Source organism: Carcharhinus amblyrhynchos, chromosome 9 (assembly GCF_965287045.1).
Source record: "Carcharhinus amblyrhynchos chromosome 9, sCarAmb.v2.hapA, whole genome shotgun sequence".
Classification (NCBI taxonomy): Eukaryota; Metazoa; Chordata; class Chondrichthyes; order Carcharhiniformes; family Carcharhinidae; genus Carcharhinus; species Carcharhinus amblyrhynchos.
In genome coordinates, this window is record NC_137332.1 from 87,806,340 (window position 1) to 87,827,717 (window position 21,378).

General features: G+C 42.8%; 1 protein-coding gene across 2 annotated transcripts in view; it reads right to left on the minus strand.

Moving 5' to 3' along the window:
• The window catches only part of cop1 (COP1 E3 ubiquitin ligase), a 165,575-nt gene that overhangs the window by 21,992 nt on the left and 122,205 nt on the right, over nucleotides 1–21,378 (minus strand). For both annotated transcript variants that reach the window (XM_080196059.1, XM_080196058.1), the window contains exons 13-14: nucleotides 15,908–16,016; nucleotides 3,230–3,311 (exon numbers count right to left, since the gene is read on the minus strand). In XM_080196059.1, the coding sequence (XP_080052185.1) occupies nucleotides 3,230–3,311; nucleotides 15,908–16,016 (191 nt within the window). The remainder of the gene's footprint in view (nucleotides 1–3,229; nucleotides 3,312–15,907; nucleotides 16,017–21,378) is intronic.

Consider the following 21,378-nt stretch of genomic DNA (forward strand, 5'->3'; position numbering starts at 1 on the left):
AGTCAGGGACATTTCCAGGGTAACTGTGTGTGCAGGAAGAATCTCCAAGCTGCAGCTACTCCAAACATGTATTCAAGATTTGAGAGTGCAGTTAGAGTCACTGTGGAGCATCTGCAAGGCTGAGATCTTTGTGTATAATGCACACAGTGAGTGAGTTACACTGCAGGTTAAATAGTGCACAAATAGGGAATGGGTGATTACCAGACAGGAAAAGCAATAGACAGGTGGTACAGGAGTCCCCTGAATCACAGAATACTACAATGCAGAAGAGGCCCTTTGGCCCATCGAGTCTGCACTGATGCATGAAATGCCCTGACCTGCTCACCTAATCCCACTCACCAGCATTTTGCCCATAGCCTTGAATGTTATGGAGTGCCAAGTACTCATGTAGGAACTTTTTAAAGATGTGAGGCATCCAGCCTCCACCATCTTCCCAGGCAGTGCATTCCAGACTGTCATCACCCCCTAAGTAAAAAAGATTTTCTACAAATCCACCCTAAACCTCCCACCCCTTACTTATAACTCACGTCTCCTTCCCCTCGCCCGGTCCATCTTCCCCTCTAACTGATTTTCCATTTTGGATACTGTTCAGGGAGATGGGTTCTTAGGGGAATGCATCAAGGACACTGGGAAGGGGAGTAAAAACGAGTGGGACAGCAATAGGGATGGGGGATTCTATTATAACATTTTGAAATGGGAGGACGAAAAGCCAGAGGACATAGTCCAAATCGGTACCAGGCACATAGCTTAAAAAAAGGGATGAGGTCCTGAAAGCAAGATATAAGGAGCTAGAAAATAAATTTAAAAAGCAGGACCTCAAAGGTAGCAATCTCAGGATTACTATCAATGTTAAATGCTGGCGAGAACAGAAATAATACAGTAGACCAGATAAATGCATTACTGGGGGGATGGTGTAGGAGAGAGGGCTTTGCATTCATGAGGGATTGGGATTGATTCTGGGAAGATGGGACCTGTACAAGCTGCACAGATTGCACCTCAGCAGGAATGGGGCCAATATCTTTGCAGGGGTATTTGTTATTGCCATTCAGCTGAAGTGACAGGGCCTGGGAATCTGACCAGGGAAATATGAGGGAGACAAAGATAGAAAGACAAAGAAGTCGGAAGCAAAAATGGAAATCAGAGAGCAGAAAAAGGGGCCTCAATACAAAAATGTGAAAAAAAACAGTCTAAAAGCACTGTCTCTGAATGCATGGAGCATTTGCAATAAGTAAGATGAATTAACAGATGTAAATGGCTACAATATGACTACAATTACAGTGACATGGTTGCAGGGTGACCAAGGCTGGGAACTGAATATCCAAGAGTATTCAATATTTAGGAGGGTTAAACAAAAAGGAAAAGGAGAGAGGATGATGTTGTTAGTCAAGAATGAAATCAATGCAAAAGTGTGCAAGGATATGACTCTCAAAAACACAATATACAATCAATCTGGGTGCACCAAGAAAGGGCAGAAAAAATTCATGGGAGTTGTTTATAATCCTCCAAATAATATTGGTAAGGTAGGGGATGGTACTAAACAGAAAATTACAGATGCAACAAGGGTGCTACAGAAATATGAACATATGAAATAGGTCAGTCAGCCCTTCAATTCTGCTCTGCCATTTAATAAGAAAATGGTTGTTTCGAATTCCACATTCCTATCTACCACAATACCGTATAATTTCCTTGCCTAATAAGAACCTACCTAACTCTGCCTTAAGACCGCATTCTGAGGCAGAGCATTTCAAAGTTGCACAACTCTCTTGAGAAAAAAATCCTCACCTCTGTCATATTTAAGGACATCCCCTAATTTAAAATAGTGCCACCTTGTTTTGGACCCACTCGCAAGAGGAAATATTGTTTCAACATCAACCTATCAATACCATTCAAGATCTTGTATACTTCAGTCATTGGTGACTTTAATCGACATATAGATTGGGCAAACTAAATCAGCAATAGTACTGTGGCGGATGAATTCCTGGCATGTCTATGAATGGTTCTTTAGACCAGTACATCACTGAACCTACTAGGAAACCAGCTGAGATTTGGTACTGAGCAACAAGAAACAGTTAATAATCTTCTTGTGTGGGATCCTTTAGGAAAGATAACAAAGAATTCATTAGGATGCAAAATGGAGTCCAGTCGGAAACTAGGGTCCCAAATTAAAGAAAACTACGAATGGAGAGGTGAGTTGGGAATGATAGTTTGGGGGATTTCATCGCAAGATATTATGGAGGATAGTCAATAGTCTTTTTCTGAGTGGCAGTCAAAGGCTCGTGGAGTCCCTTTGCTTGGGCCCTAGCGATTCACAATGATCTAGATGAGGAAATCAAATCCACATTTACTGACAGCACAAAACTTGATGAGAATGGTGAGGAGGATGTTAAAAGGATTCAAGGTGAAATAGACAAGTTGAGCGAGTGGGTGATGCAGTAAAATGTGGATAAATATGAAGGTATCCATTATGGACGGAGAAACAAAATGGCAGACTGTTACTTAAATAGTGATAGATTGGGCAATGTTGACTTACAAAGAGACAGAACGGATGCAGGGATGTTGTTTGCTCTGATTGGAGGGGGTCTAGAACAAGGGGTCACAGCAGATGGTGTAGGCCATTTAGGTCTGAGATGAGGAGAAACCTCTTTACTCAGAGCCCAGTAAACCTGTGGAATTATCAACCACAGAAGGCTATGGAGGCCAAGTCACACAGATTTCTGGACTCAAGGTGTATGAGGAAAGCCAAATGGCCTTCTTCTGCCCCTAGTTTTATGAAGAATGACAACATTAAATCTATTGCAAGTTTTTTTTATATCAATTCATTCAGTCATTTTGACTGGTGGCTTTTAATCTAGTATCAGAGCCATTCACATGAAACTTAGTCAAAGATTTTCCTGAAACATGAATGACCAGCCCTGTCGCTGGGTTTAGATTGAGCAGATTCCTTTCTGTTTCTTTGCTGCACAGCACAGTTCCTGATTTACCACTGACAGGCTTTATGTTGTGGTTCTGAGGAAGAGTCATAGAGACTCAAAACATTAACTTGATTTCTCTCTCCATCAATGCTGCCAGACCTGCTCAGTCTTGCTCGCATTAGCTGTATTTGTTTCACGTTTTGGTAACTGGATCATATAGATCTTTTTGATCGAAACTTTGATACAGCAAGCTTGAATAGTAGCTTTAAGTGCAATGCTGGAGACACCGTAATTTAAGAGTCAAATCAAGTCATTACCTTTAGCATCATCAGAACCTGAAGCCAGCAGTTTAGGATCCATGAGATTAAAATCCACACTCCAACATCGTTTTTCGTGCTCCTGTAGTGAAAATACACAATAGCTGATTAAAACTGAACTCTCAACAAGCAATACTGCTCTTAGATCTTCCAGATGACCTAGTGAACAGGGAGCAAAATTGATTCACCTCGTTTGTCACAATAATCAGTTCAATGACTGATTAGTGAGACCACTAACTGCGACAATTTAAGTGCGTGACACTGCAAGCAGGGGTGAGGTGAAGGTACAGAATGGAGCACAGCCACAAATCACAATGTGAACAGAGTTCACGATCAAGCTAAAAATTTGTTTGAGCAAGAGAAATTCATAGTCAGGAGATGCTCTCAACACATGCAGTAGTTTCCAAAAAAGAAAATGGTGGAATATCTCAGCAGGTCTGACAGCATTTGTAAGGAGAGAAAAGAGCTGATGTTTCGAGTCCAGATGACCATTTGTCAAAGCTCAAAGGCATAGGAAGTGGGAGATATTTATTCTGCAGAGGGAGGGAATGAAAGATGAGACATAGCCATAGAAGTGTGGGAAAAAGACGGCTGAAAGAAGTTTTTAGTGCTGTAAGAACTTCTTACTGTGTTTACCGCTGGCATCTCCACATCACGAAAAGACTACTGACAGGTGTCCACAGAGAGAATAAAGGTGTGAATGGCCAAATGACAGAGAAGCTGTAAGTTGTGACAGGTGGAGATGTTGGGGGAGCAGTGGGAAATGGGACAGAGGCAGTATATCGAAAAGGGGAAGGAGGGGGAGGAAAGGGAAGGGAAGGGAAGGGGGATGAAGATGGTGGAAAAGAGTTGAGAGAAAGAAAAATGAAGACACCCAATAAAGAAAAGGTAGAGAACAGTAAAATAATTAAATAAACTAGAATGAAAATAAAGAGGGCTGAGATGGGATAGAGCAGATTCCAGATTCCGCAGTATTTTGCTTTTACATGCAGAAGTTTATGTTGCCTTCAGACTGAGTATTCAAAACTTGGAAGCTCGATAGCTCATACTTGATTAAATAATTTCAGCAGTTAAAAAAAAAACCATAAATCAAATCAATAAATGAGATAAAATTTTAATTCCATTAACTTCATAGAGAACAACATGCCCCAGGCAAGCACATCTACAAAAAATTGCAGCAACTCACAGAACTTTGACTCAAAAAGGTGGAGTCAGATATACAGTACAAGGCAATACTGAACATTTGGACCATGGAGGCAGTCACACGCCTTATATTAGGTAGGGGTTTAGATTTGGTTAGTGGTCAGGGGCAGGAAGATATGACTACAACTCAAGGAAGTAAGGGTACAACAGATGCAGTGGCCAAACATAATAATACTGTGCTCGATATATTTTATGTGCAACGTGGGACTGCTATAAGAGGCAGTGTTTTGTTACAAGAATCGATTTATCTGGTAGACATGCACTGAAGTGCTGAGAATGCAAAATAACTGATTTTAGCTAAAAAATATACTACTTTGTTGAGTTAATGGACGTATTGTTAATTAGTTTCCCTTGGAATTTTAGACTAAATAAGGGTCTTGAGAGTTTTGATCAGAGTAATGTGCTTAATGAGAGGAACCAAGCTTGCAGAAAAGACCAACTTCGTTTTTAAAGTATAAGCAGTTGCTGCCTCAGCCTGAGAGAAAAAAGTATGTTTCAGTTTTTCTGTCTCCAGAAGCTGAGAGTTTAAGGACTGTTAACCAAAGTCACAAGCAAGTCTGCCTATGTTTTGCTAACTAATTGTAAAAAGGGGTTTAAGTCTATAAAATACATTTTGCTCGATTGGAATTAATAGTGACAGGTTCACTGTTAAGAATTTTACCTTGTCATGTTTAAGTCTCGTTCAATTGTTAATGGTTAAGCTAATTCATTTGTTATAGTTAAGTTGTGTTGTTAAATGACTTTTTTTTTATTAAAAGTTTCCTAGCTTTTCAGTAGAATTACACCTTGAATGAAACATCCCATCCTCGCATTAATGCCAAAATAGAAATTATTGGGGTCTAGTTTGACTTCGTACTATACCTTGGGGTTTCTGATCTGGTAGCATAACACAGCCTTTGCTCATAGCCAACAACTAATGTGGTCTCGGCCTTTTGGTGAAGAACAAGCATCAGATCAAACCCAAGATGTGATGCAATGTCTTTTCTTGTCAGCTTCGATCACATTTGCCTCTCTTGACAAAATCATGAATTGGATTCAAATTAAACTTGGTTTTGGAGTAAGCAAGGAGATAGGTTTGAGTCAGCTCAGTTCCACTCTGTGCACTGGCTTTGTAGCATTAAGAATAGAGGAAATTTTTTTAAAAACTGATATAAACAAAGATCATTGGTTTGATTAGTAAGTTTAGATGACAAAGGTTGGTAGATTTGCGGATAGCAACGAGGACCATCAGAGGAAACACAGGATATAGATAGGTTGGAGGCTTGGGCAGAGAGATGGCAGATGGAGTTTAATCCAAACAAACGTGAGGTAGTGCATTTCGGAAGATCTAATAAAGATAGGAAATATACAATAAATAGCAGAACCCTTAAGAATATTGATAGGTAGAGGATCTGGGTGTACAGGTACACAGGTCACAAAGTGGCAAGGCAGGCGGAGGAGGTAGTCAAGAAGACATACAGCATGCTTGCCTTCATTAGCCGGGACACTGAGTTTAAAAACTCGCAAGTCATATTGCAGCTTTATATTGCCACACTTGGAATATACTGTTCAATTCTGGTTGCCACATTAGCAGAAGGATATGGACTTTGGAGAGGGTACAAAAAAAAATTTACCTAGTAGGGGACATTACCTATGAAAGGTTGGAGAAACTTGGTTTGTTCTCACTAGAACGATGGAGGGTTGAGGGGCAACCTCATAGAAGCCTACAAGATTATAAGGGGCATGGACAGAATGGATAGTCAGAAGTCTTTCCCAGGGTGAAATAGTCAATTACTAGGGGGCATAGACTTAAAGTTGAGGGCAAGGTTTAAAGGAGATATACGAGGCAAGCTTTTTTTACACAGAGGGTGGTGGATGCTGGAAATCGCCAACGGGGGAAGTAGTGGAAGCGGATACGATAGTGAGTTTTAAGGGGCATTTGAACAAACACACAAATAGGATAGGAACAGAAGGATATGGTCCCTGGAAGGGTAGGGGGTTTCAGTTCAGTCAGGCTGCATGGTCGGTGCATGCTTGGAGAACTGAAGGGCCTGTTCCTATGCTGTAATTTTCTTTGTTCTTTGAGATACGAAATAGAAAAAGGAGAATACAGGACATCAAGCCTGCACCACCGGTTAACAAGATCATAGATGATCTTTTACATGTTGGACAGTCTTTGGAAAACAGCCCACAAAACAAGAACATGGAATTAGCATTGTGGCGCGGGGGGGGGGGGGGGGGGGGGGGGGGGGGCGCGGCGGAATGAAGAAACAACAAGAAAAACACTGGTAGTAGTAAATTGGATTAGACACTGGCTCAATGGAAGAAGCCACAGTGTAGTTGTGGAGGATTGCTTCTCTGAGTGAAGGCCTGTGACGAGTGGTGTGCCACAGGGATCGGTGTTGGGTCCATTGTTGTTTGTCATCTGTATCAATGATCGGGATGATAATGTGGTAAATTGGATCAGCAAATTTGCTGATGATACAAAGATTGGAGGTGTCGTGGACAGTGAGGAAGGTTTTCATAGCTTGCAGAGGGATTTGGACCAACTAGAAAAATGGGCTGAAAAATGGCAAATGGAATTTAACGCAGACAAATGTTTGGAAGGACAAACCAAAATAAAACGTACAGGGAAAATGGTAGGTCTCTGAAGAGTGCAGTTGAACAGAAGGATCTGGGAATACAGGTACAGAATTCCCTAAAAGTGACGTCACATGTGGATAGGGTCGTAAAGTACATTGGCCTTTATAAATCGGAGTATCGAATATAGAAGTTGGAGTGTTATTGTAAGGTTATATAAGGCATTGGTGAGGCCAGATTTAGAGTATTGTGTACAGTTTTGATCACCTAGTTACCAGGAAGGATGTAAATAAGGTTGAAAGAGCACAGAGGAGGTTCACAAAGATGTTGCCAGGACTTGAGAAGCTGAGTTACAGAGAGAGATTGAACAGGTTAGGACTTTATTCCCTGGAGCGTAGAAGAATGAGGGGAGATTTGATAGAGGTGTATAAGATTTTGATGGGTACAGATAAAGTGAATGCAAGCAGGCTTTTTCCACTGAGGCTAGGGGAGAAAAAAAACCAGAGGGTATGGTTAAGGGTGAAAGGAGAAAAGTTTAAAGGGAACATTAGGGGGGGCTTCTTCACGCAGAGAGTGGTGGGAGTGTAGAATGAGCTGCTGGATAAAGTGGTAAATGCAGGGTCACTTTTAAAATTTAAGAAAAACTTGCATGGGTTCATGGATGAGCGGGGTGTGGTGGGATATGGTCCAAGTGCAGGTCAGTGGGACTAGGCAAAAAATGGTTTGGTACAGACAAGGGCCAAAAGGCCTGTTTCTGAGCTGTAATTTTCTATGGTTCTACAGTGCGAGTAGTTCAAGTCCAAATATGTGATTAGGTGGATTGGCAATGCTAAATTGCCCGTTAGGGTTCCAAGATCTGTATGTTAGAGGGAGCAGTGCGGTTAAATGCAAACAGTTAAGGGAACAGGGTGGGAGGTGGAGGGGTGGTCCTGACTAAGAAGCTATGTTGAGAGTCAGTGTAAACTTGATAGTCTGAATGGCCTCTTTCTGCACTGTAGGGATCCTATGGTTCAACAAACTATGGTTCTATTGAACACTAAGTGGAAGGTGATGCACTTTGGAAGCTGCAACAAGACAAGGAAGTATTTCATGAATGGCAGGACAGTAAGAAGCTCAGAGGAACAGCTGGATCTTGGGGTAATTATGCACAGATCCCTGAAGGCAGCAGAGCAGGTGAATAGGATAGCTAAGAAATATGGGACACCTGCTTTTATCTGCCGTGGTATAGGAGTACAAGAGCAAGGAGGTTATGTTGGAGCAGTACAGAAAATTGGGAAGGCCACAGCTAGAGTAATGTGTGCAGTTCTGGTCAACTCACTATAGGAAGGGGATACAAAGGAGATTCACCAGGCTCCTGCCTGGGATGCAGCATTTGAGCTGTAAGGAGACACTATTAGGACTATAGACCTGGGTGGGATTGTGGTCAGTACAGACTCGACACACCAAATGATTTCTGTAGGGATTCTATGATTCTATGTCAGCTTGGATTGTTTTCTTTGGAGCAGAGAAGGCTGAGGGAGGACATGATTGAGGTTGTATAAGATTATGAGGGGCATGGACAGGATCAGTAGAGAGCCTGACCTACTTGGTTCCCCTTGGTTCAGGGGACAATCACAAGGGGGCATTGTTTCAGGGGAATGGGTAGCAGATTTAGAGGGGATTTGAGAAACAAATTTCACTCAGAGGGTGATGGGAATCTGGAATGCATTGCCTGGGAAGGTAGTAGAGATCGGAAAACTTACAACCTTTAAGAAGCATTTGGACGAACACTTGAAACATCATAACATATGGGACAAGTTACAGGAAAATAAGATTAGTGCAAAATGTAGAGACTGGGGGTGAGCATGGACCAAGCTAGCTAAGAGGAAGGTCTAGGGGAGGTCGAATTCAGTGGGCCCAGAGATCTAGACAGCATTTGCTTCAATGCAAGGAGTATAACAAGTAAGATAGATGAACTCAGAGCCTTGATTCTTGCGTGGAACCTGGATGTGGTTGTGATAATGGAGACTTGGGTAAAATAGGGACAGGACTGGCAACTAAATATTCCAGAATATAAAACTGTTTTGGGCAGGACAGTGGAAAAGGTAAAAGTGGTGGGGGAGTTGCAATACTGGTTAGGGAACACATTACAGCTCTACAGAGGGAGGACATCTTGGAAGAATCATGTAATAAAACACTGTGGGTAAAACTCAGAAACAAGGAGGAAGCAGTCACAATGATGGGGTGCACAACAGGCCTCCCAACAGCCCACGGGAAGGTGAGGAACAGAACATAAGCAGAAGCTGATAGATGTAGAAATAATAGGTTTGTGGTGGGAGACTTTAATTTTCCTCATACTGACTGAAAATCTCTTAGGGCTCAGGGTCCAGATGGTGAGGAATTTAAGTGTGTCCAGGAAGGCTTTTTGAAACAATACGTGGATAGTCCGAAAAGAGAGGGGGCTATACTGGGCCTAATACTAGGGAATGAGCCCAGCCAGGTCGTCAAAATTGCAGCAGGGGAACATGGGGCAAACAGTGACCACAATTCCATAAGCTTTCAGATACTGATGGAAAAGGACAAGTGTTGTTCTAAGGTTAAGGTGCTAAATTGGGGGAAGGCTAACTACAACCAGATTAGACAGGATTTGGAAGCTTGTTTGGACAGGCTGTTTGAGGATAAATCCATATTTGGCATGTGGGTGTCTTTTAAGGGGTAGTTGATCGGAGTGCAGGACAGACACGTGCCTATGAGAATGAAGGACAGAAAAGGCAAGATTCAGGAACCGTGGATGGCAAGGGAAATTGAGAGTCTAGTCAAAAAGAAAAAGGGTGCATACATGAGGGCTACACAATTAAAAACAGATGAAGCATTTGGAGAACACGGAAAGAAAAAAGCAGGGAGTTAGAGAGGCAATAAGGGGTCACAATATGTCCTCAGCAGAGAAGAATAAGAATAATCCCAAGGCATTTTATGCACATCAGGAACAAGAGGGTCGCTAGAGAAAGAGTTGGTCCAGTTAAGGACAAAGAAGGGAAATTATATGTAGAACTAAAAGAAGCGGGTGAGATCCTTAATGAGTACTTCGCATTGGTATTCACAAAGGAGAGGGATATGTCAATTAATGGCGTCATGGAGGGGTGTGTAAACCCTTTAGAACAAGTCATCATTACAAAGAAGTGTTAGGTGAATTAAAAAGTATTATGGTTGACAAATCCCCAGGGCCTGATGGCATCTACTCCAGATTACTGAGGGAGACAGGGGACGAAATTGCTGGGCCTCTAAAAGAAGTCTTTGTTTCTTCATTGGCCACTGGTAAGGTCATCATGTGGAGATGCCGGTGTTGGACTGGGGTAAAAACAGTAAGAAGTCTCACAATACCAGGTTAAAGTCCAACAGGTTTATTTGGTATCAAAAGCTACTAGCTTTTGGAGCGCTGCTCCTTCGTCAGGTAAGTGGGAGTTCTGTTCACAAACAGGGCATATAAAGACACAAACTCAATTTACAAAATAATGGTTGGAATGCGTGTCTTTACAGGTAATCAAGTCTTAAAAGGTACAGACAATGTGAGTGGAGAGAGCATTAAGCACAGGTTAAAGAGATGTATATTGACTCCAGACAGGACAGTTAGTGAGATTTTGCAAGCCCAGGCAAGTCATGGGGGTTACTCTGCGTTGTTGTGTGTCGTGAAGGCTGCCTTGGAGAATGCTTACCTGAAGACCAGAGGCCGAATGCCCATCGAGGTACCAGAGGATTGGAGGATAGCCAATGCTGTCCCATTATTTAAAAAGGGGAGCAAGGATAACCCGGGCAATTATAGGCCAGTGAGCTTGACGTTACTGATAGTGAAACTGTTGGAAAAGATTCTTAGGAATAGGATCTATACACATTTAGAACTGAATGGTCTTGTAGGCGACAGTTGTATGATGGAGGTCATATCTCACTAACTTAATTGAGCTTTTTGGGGTGACAAAAATGATTTGATGAGGGAAGAGCTGTGGATGTTGGCGACATAGATTTTAGTAAAGCATTTGACAAGGTCCCTCATGGCAGGCTAGTGCAATAGATTAAATCTCATGGGATCAGTGATGAACTAGCTAAATGGATTTAGAACTAGCTTGACCCTAAAAGACAGAGAGTAACGATGGAAGGGTGTTTTTTTGAATGGAAGTCTAACTAGTGGTGTCCCGCAGGGATCAGTGCTGTGTTAGCAAGTCTGCATACTAAGATTGGCAGAGTTGTGGATAGTGAAGATGATTGTCAGAGAACACAGATCAACTGGAAAATTGGGCGGAGAAATGGCAGATGGAATTTAATCCGGACAAATGCAAGGTGATACATTTTGATAGATCCAATTCAGGTGAGAGCTATAAAATAAATGGCAGAACAACTAGAAGCATAGACAGAGATCTGGGAATACAGGTCCACAGATCCTTAAAAGTAGCAACACAAGTGGAAAAGGCAGTGAAGAAAGCATTTGGCATGCTTGCCTCCATCGGACAGGGCATCGAGTAGAGAAATATATAGAAACCCTACAATGCAGAAAGAGACCATTTGGCCCATCGAGTCTGCACCGACAACAATTCCACCTAGGCCCTATCCTCATATCTCTACATATTTACCCGCTAACCCCTCTAACCTACACATCCTGGGACACTAAGAGGCAATTTTAGTTTGGCCAATCAACCTAACCTGCACATTTTGGACTGTGGGAGGAAACTGGAGCACCCAGAGGAAACCCAAGCAGACACCGGGAGAATGTGCAAACAGTGACCTGAGTCAGGAATCAAACCCAGGTCCCTGGAGCTGTGAAGCAGCAGTGCTAACCACTATGCTACCGCGCTGCCCAAAGTATAAAAGTTGATAAATTACATTACAGCTGTATAAAACATTGGTTAGGCCACATTTGGAATACTGTGTCCAATTCTGGTTACCACACTACCAGAATGATGTGGAGGCTTTGGAGCGAGTGCAGAAAAGATTTACCAGCATGTTGCCTGGTATGGAGCTGTGAGGAGAGATTGAATAAACTGGGATTGTTCTCCCTGGAAAGATGGAAGCTGAGAGATGACCTGAAAGGAGTCTACAAAATAATGAGACGTATAAATAGGGTGAACAGTTGAAAGCTTTTCCCCAGGGCAGAAGTGACAATTACAAGGGAGCACAAGTTCAAGGGGGGAAACGATCAGTGGAGATGTGCAGGGGAAGTTTTATTTTACACAGAGGATGGTGCCTGGAATGCACCGCCAAGTAAGGTGGTTGAGGCAGTTAAGCTATCCATATTTAAGACTTTTCTTAATAGGCATATGAACAGAGAATAGAGAGATTTTAGCGATTGGTTTAGGTAGGTAAATGTGATCAGCACCGGCTCGGAGGGCTGAAGGGACTATTCCCATGCTATACTGTGCTTTGTTTATTGGGAGTTATTATTGGTGCAGGCACGATGGGCCTTTCCTGTGTTGTATGATTCTAAGATGATCTCCAAATAGTAGTTATCAAGTTGGACAGGGTATAAAGCAGAGTTTGTCAAACATGTAACCAGTGATGCAACATCGATCAATCAATCAGTCTTCACAAAACCAAATTGGAGGATGAGTTAATTGAAAGCGTCAAGGTTTTCCAAAACCAACTGTTGAAGAGCCAACATGTTTTGTAATGAAACAGGATTTCTGGAATCCCTAGAGTGCTGAAGGAGGCCATTCGGCCAATCGAATTTGCACAAACTGCAATCCCACCCAGGCCCTTTTCCTGTAACCCCACATGTTTACCATGCTAATCCCTGACACTACGGTCAATTTAGCACGGCCAACCCACTGGAACCGGAGCACCCGGAGAAAACCCATGTAGACACAGGGAGAACGTGCAACTTCACAGTGACCCGAGGCTGGAACTGAATGCAGTGCTAACCATTCATAGGAAGGGTCCTGTGGGGAAGAGATTTTTCTTCTTTTTAAATTTGAGTGTTAATGAAACGATTTAAAGGAAGCCAACTTCAGAGTTATGATGAATGAGTTGGTTCAGGGCAAGGTTTTCACAGAGGGTGGTGAATGCGTGGAACACGCTGCCAGAATAGGTGATGTAAGCAGATTCTATCACAACATTCAAGAGACATCTGGATAGATAGATACACGAATAGGCAGGGAATAGAGGGATATGGACCACATAGAAGCAAGAATATATTAGATTAGAGAGGCATCTCTGTCAGCACAGACTTGGTGGGCTGAATGTTCTTTTATGCTGTACTGTTCTTTGTTTGTGATTATGAAATTCGCTCAAAAGATATGCTGGTAGATAAACAGTGGCAAATATGAGAATAATTCAAAATCATCAACAAACATTCCCTCAATAAATGTAAAACTCCATTGAAACAATGGGGTACAACTTTGGTTAATAAGGCAAGTTAAAGATACAAACAGATTTATGTTGTCAAACAATGAGGAGAAGGGTTAAAATATTGGTAAAAAGGATTGCCAAGCAACTGAGAAACACAGAAAATAGAGCAGGAGGAAATACCGAAAAATAAAGACAAATTCAAGAACTGCATGATGTAGATAAGAAAAAGTTTATTTTTTATTTATTTATTAGTTACAAGTAGGCTTATATTAATACTGCAATGAAGTTACTGTGAAAATCCCCTAGTCACCACGCTCCGGCACTCATTCGAGTACACCAAGGGAGAATTTAGCACGGCCAGTTCACCTGACCACATTTTTCAAATTGTGAGGGGGAACGAGAGCACCCAGAGGAAACCCACGCAGATAGGGGGAGAACTTGCAGGCTCCACACAGACAGAGACCCAAGTCAGGAATCAAACCTGGTCCCTGGCTCTGTGAGGCTGCAGTGCTATCCAGTGTGCCACCCCTAGTGGAAGCAAAAGTAGAACATGGGCAATTGGGACCAACTCAGTGGTAAACTGGGGGGCATGGACAAGTTGGGCCAAAGGATCTGTTTCTATGCTATAAACCTCAATGATTCTAGTCCCCTTAAAGACAAAAAAAATAGAAATCATAATGCAGAGAATGACAGACATTAAATAATTACTCAACTTTTTTTGTTTGATAAGGTTCACCATGGGAGGCTTCTGCAGAAAATGCGGATGTATGGGATTGAGGGTAATCTAGGAAATTGGATCAGGAATTGGCTAGCAGATAGGAGACAGAGGGTGGTGGTTGATGGTAAATATTTGTCATGGAGTTCAGTTACGAGTAGTGTGCCTCAGGGATCTGTTTTGGGGCCACTGCTGTTTGTAATTTTTATTAATGATCTGGATGAGGGCATAGTTGGGTGGATTAGTAAATTTGCTGATGACACCAAAGTCAGAGGTGTGGTAGATTGTGAGGAAGGGTGTCGTAGTTTGCAGAACTGGGCCGAAAGGTGGCGGATGGAGTTTAATGCGGAGAAGTGTGAGGTAATTCACTTTGGTAGGAATAACAGATGTGTCGAGTATAGGGCTAACGGGAGGACTCTGAATAGTGTGGATGAACAGTGGGATCTAGGTGTATGTGTACATAGATCCCTGAAAGTAGGGAATCAAGTAGATAAGGTTGTTAAGAAGGCATACGGTGTCTTGGCGTTTATTGGTAGGGGGATTGAATTTAGGATTCGCAGCGTCATGATGCAACTGTACACAACTCTGGTGCGGCCGCACTTGGATTATTGTGTGCAGTTCTGGTCCCCACATTATAGGAAGGATGTGGAGGCTTTGGAGAGGGTGCAGAGGAGGTTTACCAGGATGTTGCCTGGTATGGAGGGGAGGTCCTATGAGGAGAGACTGAGGGATTTGGGGTTGTTTTCGCTAGAAAGAAGGCGGCTAAGAGGGGATCTTATTGAAACATATCAGATGATTAGAGGTTTAGATAGGGTGGGTAGTGATAGCCTTTTTCCTCGGATGGAGAAAGCTAGCACGAGGGGGCATGGCTTTAAATTAAGGGGGGGTAGTTATAGGACGGATGTCAGGGGTAGGTTCTTTACCCAGAGGGTGGTGAGGAATTGGAATGCCCTGCCTGCTGCGGTTGTAAATGCACCTAGTTTGGGGGCGTTTAAGAGATCCGTGGATAGGTTTATGGATGAAAAGGGATTGGTTTAGGTTAGAGGGTCATTGTTTTTTAAACTGGTCGGCGCAACACCGTGGGCCGAAGGGCCTGTTCTGCGCTGTAATGTTCTATGTTCTATGTTCACGGTTGAAGACAGTAGAACATACAAATAGTGGGGGATGCGAGCTCTGAAAGTAATTACTACTGTATTGCTGAAAAGTGAGACATATTATTGAAGCTCTTCCTTTCACATTGCTCAGGACAAACACCAGAATATCACATTTCAAACAGTCACCATTTCTACTACAAGAGAGGATTGCTTGGCAAGTTGATTCTGATTGGCCAGGCCACCTAAGGGTTAAGGAGCTATGGGTTAATGAGATGGAGATGGGCTTTCTCTGGCTGAAGGAAGCGGACTGTGTCTGTAACATAGCAGATGTGTCGGTTAAGGTGATTAGAGGGGTAAGTAGTTGGGTTATGGGTATAGTGCCTGGGTAACGTGTTCTGTTAGAGAGTGGGGCAGGCTCGATGGGCCAAATAGGCTCCTTCGGCACTGTAGGTAAATTGGGCCTTTACTATAGTTTGATATTAGGATCAGCCTCTTTTGACTACGTTTACAGAGTCAAACTTCTGTTAAAATGATTCCTAGTTTCAATTTAGTAAATATCTCATTGTCGAAGTGGATAAGATTCTCCGCCAAATGGGATTGATTACTAACCAGTTACGCTGCAGTACCCATTCTCTCCGTCATATCAATAATGCTGAGTTAATATCAATGAGTCCGCTGAAAAGTTTGAGAGTGTGATGCTCACAATGTTAATATGCTCAGCCACTTTAGTTGTGTTGAAATGGGAGAACACTGCCCTGGGAAACTCCTGTCCAAATTTTGTAGAAATGACTGTACCTGGTAGACTTTTGATCTCTGCCCTGTGAATCCATCCCACAGAATGACTGTTCCTTCATAGTCACTACTTGCCAGCAGGTTCTTGTGGTAACTGCTCCAGCTGATACAGCTGCAATCAAACCAACAAAACACACCATTTACAGTTTCTTACTTTACATCTCCCTCACCACACGGTGGTTAGCATTGCTGCCTCACGGCGCCAGGGGCCCAGGTTCGATTCCTGGCTTGTCGCTGTCTGTGCGGAGTCTGCATTTTCTCCCCAAGTCTGTATGTTTCCTCCCAGTTTTCTCCCACATTCCAAAAGACAGGCTGGTTAGGTGCATTGGCAATGCTAAATTCTCCCTCACCTGAAGAGGTGCTGGAGTGTGACGACTTGGGAATTTTCACAATTACTTCATTGCAGTGTTAATGTAAGCCTACTTGTGACACTAATAAATTAAATCTCAATGTTGCAGATCAACAGCTATTAACACACAGATAAAGAAGGAAATGACTGTGGATGCTGGAATCTGAGATCAAAACAGAAAATGTTGTAAAATCTCAGCAGGTCTGACAGCATCTATGGAGACAGAATAGAGCTAATGTTCAGTTTGGATGATTGCATCAGACACATCCCGGGAACAGAAGCTATTCAGCTCCTGGTAACTGCAGTTAAATCATGGCAGATCTGTATGTAGTTCAGCTTTAGTTTTTGCCTTTGCTCCAGGATCCCTCGATATCTTTGTCCAAGAAAAACTTCCTATTTTAGTCTTGGAAACTCCAATTAATGCCATCATTCACAGGAGTTTAAGTTTTTTTTTAAAAGTTTGTGTCACAAGTAGACTACATTAACACTGCAATGAATGTGAAAATCCCCTAGTTGCCAACTCCAGCGTCTGTTCGGGTACATTGAAGGAGAATTGTACATGGTCAGTGCTTCTAACCAGCACATCTTTCAAGCTGTGGGAGGAAACTGGAGCACCTGGAGAAAACAGACACAGCGATAAAGAGCAGATTCCACGCATCAGTGACCCAAGTTGGGAATTGAACCCAGGTCCCTAGCGCTGTGAGGCAGCAGTGCTAACCACTGTGCCGCCGTGCTGTCCGCAGTTAGGGCGAGAGTGTACGAGATATCCTGTACCTTTTTGTGAATGAGTGTTTCCTGATATGACCACAGAACAGCTGAGTTAATTTTCACGTCATGACCACTTGTCTGGACTCTCGTACAAAAGATGGTTTCTCCCGATCCAGTTAGACCAACAAGGAGTATGGCATAATAGCTGGGGACACACATTGTTAAAAAATTCCCCCTCGTTGAGAAAGCTGAATGTCAGGCAGCTAATTTTATTCTAAACAATTACTCTAAACAAGAAAAGAAACCCTCCCAGACAGTCATCTCACAAGAGTTGAACAGCGTCCAGAAATGCATAAAGGCCTACAGGTTGACATCCTCTATAAAATGTTGAACAGACAATGAAATATTTGTAATATTTGTGAACAGAACTTGGCTTCAGGTATAGTGCCGGAAGACTGGAAGATAGCAAATGTTGTCCCCTTGTTCAAGAAGGGGAGTAGAGACCATCTTGGGAATTATAGACCAGTGAGCCTTACTTCTGTTGTGGGCAAAGATTTGGAAAGAATTATAAGGGATAGGATTTATAATCATCTAGAGGGAAATAAATTGATTAGGGATAGTCAACACGGTTTTGTGAAGGGTAGGTCGTGCCTCACAAACCTTATCGAGTTTTTTGAAAAGGTGACCAAAGAGGTGGATAAGGGTAAGGCAGTTGACGTGGTGTATATGGATTTTAGCAAAGCGTTTGATAAGGTTCCCCATGGTAGGCTACTGCAGAAAATACAGATGCATGGGATTGAGGGTGATTTAGCAGTTTGGATCAGGAATTGGCTAGCTGATAGAAGACAGAGGGTGGTAGTTGATGGGAAATATTCAACTTGGAGTGCAGTTACAAGTGGTGTACCTCAAGGATCTGTTTTGGGGCCACTGCTGTTTGTCATTTTTATAAATGACCTCGAAGAGGTGTAGAAGGATGGATTAGCAAATTTGTTGACGACACCAAAGTCAGAGGAGCTGTAGTCAGTGAGGATGGATGTTACAGTTTGCAGAGGGACATAGATAAGCTGCAGAGCTGGGCCGAGAGGTGGCAGATGGAGTTTAATACGGAAAAGTGAGAGGTGATTCACTGTGGTAAGAGTAACAGGGGTACAGAATATAGGGCTAATGGAAGTTCTCTTAGTAGTGTGGACGAGTAGAGGGATCTCGGGGTACATGTGCATAGCTCCCTGAAAGTTGACACCCAGGTTGATGAGGTTGTTAAGAAGGCGTACGGTGTGTTAGCTTTTATTGGTAGAGGGATTGAATTTCGGAGCTGTGAGGTCATGTTACAACTGTACAAAACTCTGGTGCGGCCGCACTTGGAGTATTGTGTACAGTTCTGGTCGCCGCATTATAGGAAGGATGTGGAGGCATTGGAAAGGGTGCAGAGGAGGTTTACCAGGATGTTGCCTGGTATGGTGGGAAGGTCTTATGAGGAAAGGCTGAGGGACTTGAGGTTATTTTCATTGGAGAGGAGGCGGTTACGAGGTGACCTGAAAGAGGCATACAAGATGATCAAAGGATTGGATAGGGTGGACAGTGAGAGCCTTTTACCTCGGATGGTGATGGCTAACACAAGGGGACATAGCTTTAAATTAAGGGGTGGTAATTATAGGACGGATGTCAGAGGTAGGTTCTTTACTCAGAGGGTTGTAAGGTCGTGGAATGCCCTGCCTGCAGCAGTTGTGGACTCGCCAACTTTAAGGGCATTCAAATGGCCTGTGGATAGGCATATGGATAACATTGGAATAGTTTAGGTTAGAGGGTCATTAGATTGGTTCCACTGGTCGGCACAACATCGAGGGCCGAAGGGCCTGTACTGCGCTGTAATGTTCTATGTTCCATCGTGTGCTGAGATGACTCAGCGTAATGAGTTCATAACCAGCATTTCCAACTTCCACCTCCCCTTCCCACAGTAATCATAACCACTTGCATTTATTAGCACTTGCGATTACCTATAAAGACTTGGTATTCAGCCGGCCTACACTGCATTTCACTTTTTGTACTTATCCGTTGATATTCTTGATTACCTGAGAGTGTTAAGCTATCATCATTCCGCCTACACATTCTATACTTGTGTGCCTCTCTCCACTTCACTTGACAAAGGACCAGTGCTTCAAAAGCTTGTGATTTCAAATAAACTTGGTGAACCTGGTGTTATGTGACCTCTCATCTTGTTCATCCTGGTCCAACACCAGCAACTTGACATCATGGTTACCCTTGATAGGAGAGAACCAGAACTCTCTGCAGAGTAACATTACCTATATCCTTTGTAATCCAGCCAAGGCCACAAGGACAAAATTCAAATACTTCTATGAATTCTTTCTTATGTTTTCTACCTTTCATGGTTATACAAGGTCGCTGAGACATGGAGTTACAATGAGGCATTGAGGTTTACAACATGGAAACAGGTCCTTCGGGCCAATTTCTCCATGCCGTAATTTTTTTTAAATCCCGAAGCTAGTACCAATTGCCCGCATTTGGCCAAATCCCTATAAACCCATTTTATTCATATAAATGTCTAAATGCTTTTTGAAAGGCAACATTATACCCCCTCTTCTGGCAGCTTGTTCCAGAGGCTCACCACCCTGTCTGTGAAAAAATTGCCTCTCTGGACACTTTTGTATCTCTCCCCTTAAACCTACGCCCCTCATTATTTTCCAGACCTCTAGAAGATCACCTCTTTGCCTTCTACGCTCCAGAGAAGAAAGTCCCAGTCTATCTAGCCCCTCCTTATAACCCAAACCATCATGTCCCAGTAGCATCCTAGTAAATCTTTTCTGCACTCTTTCTAGATTAATAATATCCTTTCTATAATAGGATGACAGAACTGTACACAATATTCCAAGTGTGGCCCTACCAATGTCTTGTACAACTTCAACAAGACATTCCAACTCCTGCATTCAATGTTCTGACCAATGAAACCAAGCATGCTGAATATCTTCTTCACCCCTCTGTCCACCTGTGACTCTACTTTCAAGGAGCTATGAACATGTACTCCTAGATCTCTGTTCTGTAACTCTCCCCAACGCCCTACCATTAACTGAGTAAGTCCTGCCCTGGTTCAATCTAACAAAATGCATCGCCTTGTATTTACCTAAATTAAACTCCATCTGCCATTCATCAGCCCACTGGTCCAACTGATCAAGATCCCGTTGCAATCCGAGATAACATTCTTCACTGTCCATTATGCCACCAACCTTGCTGTCATCTGCAAACTTACTAACCCTGCTTCTTATATTCCCATCCAAATCATTTATATTAATGACAAGTAACAGTGGACGCAGCACTAACCCCTGAGGCACGCCGCTGGTCACAGGCCTCCAGTTTGAAAAACAACCCTCTACAACCACCCTCAGTCTTCCGTCATCAAGCCAATCTTGTATCCATTTAGCTACCTCACTCTGGATCCCGTGAGATTTAACCTCATGCAACAACCTACCATGCGGTACCTTGTCAAAGGCCTTGCTAAAGTCCAGGTACACAATATCAACTAAACTGCCATCATCTACCTTCTTGGTTACCCCTTCAAAAAAAACTCAAATCAAATTTGAGACACATGATTTTCCACTCAAAGCCAAGCTGACTATCCATGATTAAATGATTAAATAATAAAATACAGGATATGCTTGAGCTATCCAAATGACTCCTTTCCACACAGACCTTTCTTAGAGATGTAAACTCAACTGCCACAAGAAGTTGCAGGGGCTCTGACACAAAATTTTAATTTGCCTCTGGCCATGGGGGAAGTATAATAAGAAGTCTCACAACACCAGGTTAAAGTCCAACAGGTTTATTTGATAGTACAAGCTTTCGGAGGACTGCCCCTTCAGCAGGTAAGGCAGGCAGTGCTCCAAAAGCTTGAGCTACCAAATAAACTTGTTGGACTTTAACCTGGTGTTGAGAGACTTCTTACCGTGCTTACCCCAGTCCAGCACCGGCATCTGCACATCATGGCGGAAGTACCAGAGGAATGCAGGACAGCTAACGCAGCCTCATTTTTCAAGAAAAGTGGCAGAGATGAATCAGGAAATTACAAATCAGTGAGTCTGATGTCAGTGGTAAGGAAATTAGTAGAGAAAATTCTGAAAAGAATTAATCTCTACTTGGAAAAGCATGGGTTAATTACGGATAGTCAGCATGGCTTTGTCAGAATTTTTCGAAAATGCGATCAAATGTTGGATGAGGCAAGTTCAGTTGATGCAGTTTATATGGATTTTAGCAAAGCCTTTGACAAGGTCCTACATAGGAGATTGATTTTCTTTTATTTGTTTATGGGGTGTGGCGTTGTACATTCGGGCCAGAACTTGTTGCCCATCCCCAAGGTCAAACCAAGTAAGGATGACAGATTTCCTTCCCTAAAGGACATTAGTGAACC